Here is an 11,607-nt window from a genome sequence, read left to right as displayed (position 1 = left end):
CTCTCTCTCTCTCTCTCTCTCTCTCTCTCTCTCTCTCTCTCTCTCTCTCTCTCTCTCGCGTGTTATCAATTTGCAACGCGCGGTATTCGGGCTATCACCCGATTGCTCTTAATTAATTATTATTTAAATTAATTATCATATATTAAATATAAATCAGAAAGAAATATGCATTTGGGAATTTTAAAGGGGAGAATTAATTAAATAATAATAATTAATTAATTAAATAATAATAATTGGGTTTCAGTGTCGATTTGACGTGGGAAAAATTTTGATTCATTATACGTTATAAGGCCGGGAAAATATTCGGCGCGTGCGTCTAACACTATTATTCTTCCATTCAAACCTATTTGCAATAATATTCCAGTATGCGATTCTTACAAGCCTTATTTTTATCTTAATTATATATATATATATATATATATATATATATATATATATATATATATATATATATATATATCTTTAAAGCCTTTGACACGCATACACATATAGGTTAGTTAATTATTACCACAATAGAAACCGGAATACAACTCTCATTTATAATAACGTGAGTTTAAATGGGTACCTTTGTGGGTGCCGGCGTGCTTGCCGAAGTTCTCAATCTTATGCAACGCCAACTTGTAAGCCTCCGTTCGCGTCTCGAGTTCCTCTTTGAGCGCGACCGGCAATGGCACCAGGTTCGGTGTAACGGAGTTCTCGGAGCTGCTCGTCAGGCTGGAAGGCACTAGCCCGTGCTTACCGAGTCCCTCGACGGCTCTCTCGAGGGCGCGTCGCCGCGATATCAGCGCGTTCTTCGTGCCAGGCGATAATCTGCTCAGCGAGACGAGGAGCTTGCACCAGATACGCAGTCGACAGTGGTCCTGGCTGGTGGATATCAGGTGCACAATTCTCCAGAGAACTTGCTCGATCCGCAGGATCTTCGTGTCGTTGACGTTAAGCTCCACCAGTCGGGAATAGAGTGCCTCGAGCAAGGCGAGGCTGTGCGGCAGCGTCTCGATCAACAGGTCCACCGGAATATCCGGCAGGGCAGCCTTCAGGGTGTAGTGCGGCAGCTTCATCAGAAAGCCGGCCGCTTCCCTGTACTGTCTGCCTTCGTACAATCTTAACAACCTGAAGGAAGGGATGTGCGATAGTATGTCGGTAGAACGTAGTCGTCGTATGAGAGAATAGGGACAGGAGAGTACACACAGAAAAATACATTCGAGCAAATATTACTCTTTCAAGTATCTCGTAAGTTGCATTCGCAAATCTGTCATAAACATCAAATTTTCTTCAAATACATCCTAAATCCTAGCACAAATTTAGCATCTCAATACGAAGAATATTAAATTAAGACAGAAATTCGACTTGCTCGTTACACAGAGTTGAATCAACTTTATCTCCTCGAAGTTTGGGAATATTCTTACAAAGAGAATAAATTCTTCTTTCGAGTACATAATAACGAGCTTTTCTAAAATTTGCGAAGAGTACTGTTACTAAGAAAATATTCTTTTTTGAAGATAAGAGTACTTAAGAGTAATCGTTTTTCTTTGCGGTGAAATGATATTTTTCTGTGTGTGGAATGCTGATTATAGAATTACACCGGGCACGAAACTCGAAAACGATGGATAGTTAGTGAAGTTAAATTAAGATAATTGGCAAAAAGGTTTAATTGAAATAATTAATACAAACACACGTAGTGATACACACGATACACAAACGAGGTCGATCAGCCGTACTTGAAGCCGTTTTGCCGCCGCTAATCGCGTACCGCGTTTGGCTTCACGTAAACGGCGCGTTCAATCGTGAACTAACGTTATTATTCACCGTTATTAAGAAGTCGCGTCAAATTACATGCGCGCGCGCGCCTTAATTTATGTCGCCTGGCAGACAAATACATCTGCCGACGATTTATCGCCGCGCCAGAGTCGCCATTATTAGGAAAACGGCGCTAAGCGGATTTAACCCTTCTGAGGCGACCCACTCTCGCACTCTTACGCAATTGCGGTTACGTCGTCGTGCGAGGAATTCCGTTTTCAAACAGTCGCTTTTTGTGCGCCGCCGTCTCCGTAATCACATTTGTCGCGTCGATTCGCTCTCGTGTTCGTAATTCATAGTCGTATGTCGTGTGTCCTATTGACGCGACGCACGAAGGGGGATTAAATAAACCTATTACACGTCTGGCTTACGATTAATTATCTCTGATTCTTGACTCGAGACGAACGCGCAATGCGATTTGATAATACGACAGACTGCTGGTTACACGCGTAGCATCACACGACTAATCTCTCTCTCTCTCTCTCTCTCTCTCTCTCTCTCGCTCCCTCCCTCCCTCCCACCCTCTCTCGTGCGTTCACACGTCACACACCGACCGAGCTGTGAGCTATAAACTATATTAGTGTCATAGCCGCGGAGATCTTTGTTGTAATTCCTCCTCGCGTAAAAGCATCACTGTTGCTTTGCACGTAGATTTGTGATAAACGTGTCGTGTATAATTTGCGGCATGCGCGATATGTTTATTACGCTAGATGATACACAGCCGGAACATAAGGACGACACCGGAGAAGTAAAAAAAACATCTGTCGCGTAGAAGAGATATGATGATGATTAAGGTTGATTAGAAGCGGGAGAATATTCATTAAGATCCCTACGTCACAGGGATAGGACACTGATGTCCCATTGGAATTTTTGGGAAGATATATTCGTCCCGGTGAATAGAACGATAGCTAATGTATACCGATTGTCAAAAAGCTGTTCATTCAATTGAATAAGATTATTGTTAATGGTGGAGAAAACATATGTTCCGTCGGTGACAAAAAAGTTAATGATCTCCGCGAAATGTGTACGGCACCTACGTACCTTCTCAACGTCATCCGCGGGTTCGAGCCCTCATCCTCCGACATGCCGATATGGCCGACCTGGAACTGCGATCCGGGACCCCATACGAGTCTCTGGATCGGATTTCTGGGCCGTTCCGGCCTGATCCTCTCGCAGGAATTGATGCCCGTGGTAGGTGGCACAGACTGCCTGCTCATCTTCGTCCACTTCGCCGTCTTATTTTCCTAACGCCTATTCTCCCCCGACAAGCCGAGCCCGGAATATATTTATTTCGCCTCGAAGAAGCCGGGCGGGTGCGCGTGGGGTGGTTAAAAACACCCGCTTGAGAATCACCTTTACGAGCCCCCGACCCCGGGACAAGCCATATCTGAGCCACCCACTATTCTCGCCGGGCCGGCTTTTCTTCGCCTCCACTTCGGAACTTTCACGATCCTTTCTCTCTGTCCTCGATGCGATCTTTGACCCGTAGCCACGCGTCTTCGTGAACCCTGCCCACCTCCCGTGTTCTCTCGCAAATTGATACTTTTCTTACGGCATACTCGAGGGCGAGTCCGTCGCGGCGATGGATCCTCGTATACGCTGCTTTCGCCAATTTACGTGCTGCTCAAGAATACGTCGCTCCCTTGCTATCTTCCCCGGCGATCCGGTCCTCTTTATTAGCCGAGTCGATTTCGAGTGTCTCCCTAGGGTTTCTACCGGTCTCGCTGTCGTCTGCCGCACGAACGTCTATTTTACGCGATCGCGTCGATATATTAATTCGTCTCGGCGGTTTCGGTGAAAGTACTAAACACGTGTTTGTCCTCTTATTAGGGTTCTTCAGATCGAGAGGCTGGCGCGTCCGTGATTATTTGTTTCCCCCGCGAGAAAACAGGTTTCTCGATTGCTCCGCCGATTTCTCCCGTGCAAACAGCCGTTGCTCCTCTCGTAATAATTTCTTCGTTTGGATCAGCGTGTATCCTCTTACGTCAATTGATTCCTCAATCATTTGCCTCTTGTTTGTACAAACGAACTCATTAGTTTGAGTTTCTTGTCTTCCAGAGCGATCCTTGAGATTCTCAGCAGCGAATTTTTCCTCTGTCAGATACGCGAAAATAATTGTTAAATTATTACACGGAAACAATCCCCTTTTCCAGTTTTGCGTACGTCGTGAAGGGCGTATTAGCTGAGTGTCCTTCTCGATAGTGGTAACGTTTAAAAATTGATGCTTTTTATAATTGTATCCGTTAGAGATATAATTGTATCCATCTCGCGCGCTGATTACTCTCGCTCGACCCTTCGTTTTTCTTCGCTTTGTCCTTGACGAGGTTAGACCTTCTCTCTCTCTCTCTCTCTCTCTCTCTCTCTCTCTCTCTCTCTCTCTCTCCTTCGCGATTTTCCGTACGTCTGATCCCCGGGAAACGTTAGCCGCCTCGAGGCAGTCGGAGCGCCTCGTCTAATTTTCTAACCGCTATTCTCTCCCACGCCGAGGCTCTTCTTTACAATTCTCCGCTCGGAAACAGCCGGCAGGAACATTTCATTCTTGATTCGCGAGCGCTTTTGTGCTCGCTATGGAGTCCTCTCAACCTCGTTTCTACACTTGTTGATATCTTCACTCGACGTCAGCTCGCCACCTAAGCCGGCCTCATTATCGTCGTGCAATTATCTCCGCGATTCAGCGCGCCAATCGATCTCCATAATGATCTTGGTCTTCACTTTTAGCCTTGGGGTGTCCGCGGCCGCTTAACGATCGCGACTTTCTTTTTTTCCCTCTAGCAAAATTCGACTTCTCCGCTCTTTCGCTCACTCGCTCGCTACGCAAAGCACGATCGGTTTTCCTTCCGCCCGGTCTTCGCGTACGAAACACGGACTGGCCTACAGCCTCGGGGCCGACCGGCCCACTTCTGCGCGAGTCGGATTGGACCTGCGAACGGAATTATTTACGTGTGTGAACCGTGTCCTCCGATACACTCTCGAGACCGAGATATCTTTACGTGTCCGCCGCGATGCAATACGCAACATGGGATGTCAGTCGAGGGATCTGCATAAATTCCCGCCTGTCTTTTGTGCGAAATTCGATTGCGGTGAAGCATATTGTATTAAAGCAAAGTGTATCCCCGCCCGGCAAACATTTTGTTTGAGTGCATACACGAATTTAAAGCGAGTGTAACACGTGAGTTTCGAACGGAACGAAGTTTACTTGAGATCAAAGAACGCGAGATTTTTTAGTTGAGATTTTATTCATCTCCGCGCGCTGTGTGCCTGTCGCGAAGTGTGCCTGTCGCATTTCTGTGATTAAACTTCTCGGGAGAAACGGAGAGAGTTTCCGAAGGAAAATCGACACCGGAAGTCCATGTAGAGTCTGATATTAATGTTCCATGATGCGCGTCTTCGATCTCCTGGAAAGTGCGCGGCGAAGCAAGAAGGCGAAAAAGATAAAAGTGGACTCAAGCGGGAAAGTTATAAAAAATGGAGGGGAAACCCACTTTTCTCTATGAAACGTCTCCTTGTGCACTCTACGTACGTGCCCGCGTCTCGGCAGAATAAAATATTTGCCGGTAGTGGCGGGACACCCGGTAGCGTCAGAAATGGAAGGTGCATGCATGATGCATCGGAATCGCGGTGTATAATCTTGCAGGCGCATCAGACGTGAATGGCTAGCAAATTTCAGTTTATTTTTGCCCGCAACACGTGCCCTCTGTGGCACAATCGGGCTCGCTGGCGCGAAAAAGATACTGCATAAAAGATGTCGGGAGGAGGGGAAAAAGAGGAGAGGAGGCTAGTTCGTCTGTGGGCATGTAATAATTCAAATGTTGCTTATAATCACGGAGAATATGGAACACGACAGACACGCGGGCATGTGATTTTATCAGCGAGAATTCTGTTTGCGCGACAAGCGTCGTTGTACAACACTCGCCGCGTCGCGAGTTTAAACCTGAAATATCTCGACTTTAATCGTGGAGTGATTAATGCGTGTAAGCGCCGAGCTTTTTAATAAATTCGACGCGTATAAATTTAATGAAACGTTTTTTTCCCCCGACTTTATTACGGCCAGATTATTACGAGGGTAAAAGAGAGGTTTGTCGGTCTCCACTTGTACATGACTGCAAATTTTTTAATTACTCGTACATATGAGCGCGCAGAATTTATCATACCCGCCGCGTACAAGTAAATTTTTCAGGATTGCTGAAGTTACTATTAACTTAATTAAGTCTCGAGAAAGAGGCAGCCGAGTAACGGGGGTGACGCGTATCCTGCGTGATATATTTTGATAAAAAACTGCGAGAAGTAACTGTTAGGTTAATTAAAAAGTCACTAACGTTTGTTATGAGCTAAAGGGAACAGCATGGTGCGGGACGAGTGTTCTTATTACGGGAACGTTAATTGAATCTTGCGTCTGGATCTTGCGTCCCGATATGTCTCGAGTCTCGAGACGAGATTATAGATTGAAATGCGGCAGGCTCGTTAATAATCACATTTATGACTTCGCTACTATCGGACGTAATCTGACTTTGAACAACGAACGTGTAAGGAATAAAAGCACCAATATCTCGATACGTATCCCACTAACATTCTTATTATTTTCGTCTTTACGATAAAAATACAAGTATTTAAATTTTTACCACAGAATGTGTACGTATACATTAAATATACAAGGTGGCGCTCGTAAAACATAAAACCGGTCCCAAACGCAAACTGTATTTTATGTGCGCCATTTGTTATATTCTATATATAATATATTTTATACTGAGAGTTTCAATATTCGTATTTAAAGGTCAAAGCAAGAGAAATGACTAGGATCAAATACGTGCCCAGGCATTAGTGCTTTTATTTTGCACATGGAATATCCAAATTTAGAAAATGGATGTATCGTGATAATTATTGAGGTTAATAAAGTTATGATTAAAAAATTCAGAGGCGCCGAGAAAATAGCCAAGTACTCAACGCGTTGTACTTTTAACATCGTATAAGTAATAATGTTTAATATTTTCGCGTCTGATATTTCGTGTGTAATTTTGTTAATCGTTCTGTCATGCAATTTATGGAATCGAGAAAGAGATCTCGCGGAATATGAATCCTTGATATCAAGCTGAGCGGTCATGCGAGATTATTCCATCCGTGAGTTTCTCCACTCGCGACGTGACGATATTGACATTCGCTTTCCTCATCAAATTATTTTCGCGCGAGAGCTTCCTGGAAAGGGAGTCGACTTAATGTATTAATCGAAGACTTACTGAAGTATCGTGACAACGGCGGAGCACTCGCTGATCCTTAAATCCGGGAATATCCACACCGCGAATAAACTTCCGGAGGAGGATCAGTACTCGCGGAGGGCCATCGTCTTAGGATGACCTCGAATTTCACGATCAGGTAACATCACACGTACACAATATCGCGAGTAGGCCTCGTAACGCGAGATCAGATCCGCGAGCACTTATTCAGGACCGGTACTCGCCGGGCTCGCGGCGGTCCGTGTTTTTGCTGACGAATTTCGGATGATCCGACATGTCGGCCGCGAATGCGAGTAACGAAATCGCCGTCTGTCTTCGGGAAGTAAAGTCCCGCTGCGAAGCTTGGTGGTGGAAGAAGAGTGGAGGATCTCGCGAGGGGGCCAAACAGCTCTCACGAGATGATCCGGCACGTGGGATGAGGTGAGACGGCTAGTCGGACAGAGAAGGAAAGCAAGAGCGAGAGAGACAGAGAGAGAGAAGAACGAGGGGCGATGAGTAGTAGTGGGAGGAAGAGGAGAGAAAGGGGAAACGGTGAAAGAGAGCGAGCGAAAAATGGCGAGTGAAATACATGGTGAGAATGAGCGAGTGCGCGAGAGCGAGCGAGGAAGCGATAGGAAGGGCAAAAGAAGAGAGAGGGTGGGTTGTGATGATGGTGGGTAGGTCGGTAGGTAGGTGGGTAGGTAGATACGGAGTGTCGCAGGATGAGTAGGATCCGCGCGACGTCAGTGAAAGACGCATCCGCGACGTCGCGAGCGCAGGAAGTGGGAACCGCCGGCGGGCGCATCGAGCAGTCAAAGGAAGCGGAAGTGGAGGAAAGAGCACTCGCGGAAGACAAATGACTTGGAATACGGAGCAGCACAAAGAAGCCGCATGGGGACGTGACTCGCGGGAGTCCTTTCTCCTTTTTTCTTCGCTCCTTTCCACGACATCGTTTTTCTTGACGTCGTGACAATTGTTATTCGCACGTATAGAGTGTGTCGGTTCAACATTTGGTCGTTGGTATGACGGGGTTGCTTGCTTGCTTCGTTGACAGGTGTACAGACTAGGATACAGACTCAGCTTAAACTTGGCGATGTATACTCGTTTGCGAAACAGATTACATTGATTTCCGTCATAACCATAAAACCCTAAAAAAGTTAACGTGAGTAAGTAAATTAAACATGAATAAATTTTATCCAGCGCATTTTTCATTCGTTCACAACTTCTCGGAAAGATGATCGAGATTTAATTCTTTTTTTTAATCGATCGAGAAAACACTGTTTTGACCGTCGTACTGACCTGTATGTTGATGCAACATTTTTCCTGTACGGGGAAAATTGTGACGCCTATTGTCAATTCACCTGTCAGAGGACTGCGAGGTAACGAGCCGCGGGCTCCACGCAGGAAGTACAGGAAGACAATCGCGGGCTGTCGTTTGAACAGGACACGCTCCACGGATAGGGGCAGGAAAGAGGAAGAAGAAAAAAGAGAATGGGTCGGGAGGAGGGAAGGAGGGAGGGGGACTACCGGCCGAGACGCGCTGACGGCGACCTACTGTCCTGCATACCACTCGGCGCAACCTGCGCCACGACGGGAACAGCGCGCGGCGTATAATACACCCGCTGTAGAAAACTCAGAGACTTCCTGGCCGATGACGATCGACGGGCCGATTATTCAGCCGCGCGCAAATCCTCGCTGCTCCTCCTCGACTTCCAATCGCGGAAAGTTTAGCGGAGAAAGGTTGTCTACTACGATTTGCTTCGTGCCGCACGATTCGCCAACTTTTCCTATTAAATCACCACGTGCTCACGGATGCTTTCTAACGAAAGGATGTTCTTCCGACGGCGCGTCGTATGAATATGGAGTCCGACATTGTATGATTGTGATATTCCGGCCGACGCGGATCGGCGACGATTTCCCCGCCGCGGTCCTTCCGCTGCTTTTCAACTTTCAATCGCCACGCGGAATTTATTGCAGGGAAAACTTTCAACCGACTCTGATTGTCATGAGATTTCCGCGCGAAACGCCCGTCGTTTTGACTTGTCTTTAAGATGTCACGCCAAATTATAAGCAATTATCTCTATTTGCAATGTTTAGATGCTTTCTATTTACATAGTTTCTATTTACATAGTTTGATGAAAATTTTATGACATAGCGAGTAAAGAAAATTGTTCATAATTTATACTAGTAGTTGCGTTAAAAAAAAATTAGTGATTCCTGATGTTTTTTTTCAGCACCTCAGAATGGCACCTCAAGGTAGCAATCCCTTATTCTGTGATGCTTGATTGTTTTCAGATTTTATGTCATTATTTCTCTGACGATACCGTACCAGAACACACTGTTCTACACTTACTCTGTGACTTGTTTTTAATTAGCTGACGACTCTCATAAACGGCAATCTTTCGCGTCGTCACTGAATAATGAAAATACTATTCGACGTATGGATGCATACTAAAATATGTGAATATGAGAAGTATCCTGCAAACAACACAACCGCGCACCGCCGCTTGCACTCCCTCCTTCGCGCTAACCAAACGCGAGAAACGTAACACAATGCATATGCAAATTCACGAAATAATAAACATCTCTAGCGCGGATAATTCGATAAATGCAGGCGGACGTGCGGTAACATTCGATGCCAAACATCGAACGCCGTTATTTCCGCTCCGTTCGTATTGTTCGGCTTTCGGACGGAAAAAAAATATTCCGCGCAACACACGCGCCCGTAACTTACATCGTCGTATTTGAACGCATCGTCCATTATCTGTCTCCCTTCACAATATGTATCGATCCATTGTGTTGCGGAATGTTGGCCACATTTCCATCGCAAATACTTTCCCATTTGTTACCAAAACAATCGCGGCGCATCGGCTCGGGAAATAAATATTTTCATCTGGACGGACTCCCGTCGAAGGGAGTTTTGCGCAAACGAGTTTAAAATTAATCGCCATACAATAGCCAAACGTCGGCGATTCACCCGCCTAAGCGCGATTTTGTTATTTTTTTTAATTCTTTTTTTTGCTTTTCCGTCGCATCGAGTGTCGTTTTTGTAAAGGGATCTGCGTGCTCCCGTTGATTCGATGAAATAAATTCGAATGAAGCAAATTCGCCGGGGGCTTGCCCTGATTCGGGAAATTAGGTTTCCACCGAAGTGGTTGGTTCAAACCGTTTCGTTTGCGTTACACGCACTCGGCAACCCTCCGAAATCCGACCCCTCTCAATTGCATCCCCCTGTGTAACTTCTCTAATTTGGGTCCCGATATTGAAGCGTTATTTTTCCGCGCATTTCTCCGCACGATAATGAGCAAACTTCTCATCTTTTACGACAGGATACCGGACGACATTTGCATTAACACATATATTAACTCATTACCGTTTTCACTCGCCTATTAATACATTTTTTTATTAATAAATAGAAGCATTTGACAAATATTTTACATTAGTGTATATAAATAAATTTATTAATATTCACCGAATAAACATTTACTATTCCTTAGCTATTTTTTTCCCACTATGCAGGACATTGAATGACATCTGCGTTTCATCAACAAATCATTCACCGTTTTTTCACCTATTAATATATTTATCATTGATATGTGGAAGCAGGGATGATAATGTGTTAATAGCGATTACCGTAACGTATATAAGCGGAGAATACCTCTTAGCCGCGGATAAACACACGTAGCCCTGCTGTCTCACCGTTAAGCGTTCAAATTATGTCTCACTTGCGGGATCCCAGCGATTTGAGCGAAGATTATCGCGCGACTTTTGTTCCCGCGCAATTTCTCAACGTAAGTCTGTGAAGATCCGGTGAATACGTAATCGGAAGCAACGGTAATGATCCTGTGCCACCGGCGCACAGTGTTGCGCAATGCTCGCTCTTATAGACAAAAATCGGTATTTGAAATCTATTCAAGATGTTGAAAATATATACATAAATATACGGAAAACAGTATTTTTCTTATAGTCACTGGCCAAATTTAGAACATTTAAGATAATGAAGAGGAAGGGAGTATATCAATTGCGGAAAAAGTATACACTACTTACTTTTATTATTAATATCAATAATATATAACATCATTATATATAATTGATATTTTACGTCATTCAAAATGAAAATTATACATGAAGAATCCGCGATGAATTAAAATTTTACATGAAGAATCCGCAATTACTTATTGCACGATCCAATAAATGTCTAAAAATATATATTTCATAGCCGCCAGCACGAGAGAGGATATGAAAATATTTCTACCGTTAAATGAAACCGGTGTCTCTTTTAATATCTTGCTAAGAAGCAATTATTGACGATATTATTTATATATAATTTTATATCTTAGCTTTCCGTATCACCAAAGTTTCATCATCCGGATTTTAGAATTTTCAGAATTTTTCGAAATGAAGTCTTGCATCCTCGAGCGTTCGATCTCTCTCGGATTTTGGCAGTGGATTGTCGCTGAATCCACTCGAGGTGTAAAACTGTTTGGTTTCGCGTAAGATTATTTTACAACGCGATTATTTCCTCGCTTCTACAATCAGTGATCGAAATCACCGGCGTCCACCGAAGCCCAATGGGATCGGGACGTATCCGGCAAGCGTTAGA

General features: G+C 44.6%; 1 protein-coding gene across 3 annotated transcripts in view; it reads right to left on the bottom strand.

The window, feature by feature from the left end:
* LOC116848253 overlaps positions 1-8,530 on the bottom strand; it is a 29,372-nt gene extending 20,842 nt beyond the window's left edge. The window contains exons 1-3 of one of the 3 annotated variants that reach the window (XM_032824150.1): positions 7,029-8,530; positions 2,839-4,717; positions 566-1,110 (exon numbers count right to left, since the gene is read on the bottom strand). In XM_032824150.1, the coding sequence (XP_032680041.1) occupies positions 566-1,110; positions 2,839-3,014 (721 nt within the window). In that variant the 5' untranslated portion in view covers positions 3,015-4,717; positions 7,029-8,530. Of the gene's footprint in view, positions 1-565; positions 1,111-1,689; positions 2,255-2,838; positions 7,001-7,028 lie in introns of those variants that run through there. The other 2 variants (XM_032824151.1, XM_032824152.1) reach the window with 2 other exon arrangements.
* Between the last annotated feature and the right edge of the window lie 3,077 nt (positions 8,531-11,607).

Source organism: Odontomachus brunneus, unplaced genomic scaffold (genome assembly GCF_010583005.1).
Source record: "Odontomachus brunneus isolate Ranch 3 - 2012 unplaced genomic scaffold, Obru_v1 Obru_scaffold_092, whole genome shotgun sequence".
Classification (NCBI taxonomy): domain Eukaryota; kingdom Metazoa; phylum Arthropoda; class Insecta; order Hymenoptera; family Formicidae; genus Odontomachus; species Odontomachus brunneus.
Note: the sequence above shows the minus strand (reverse complement) of the source record. Positions and strands in the feature narration are given on the sequence as shown.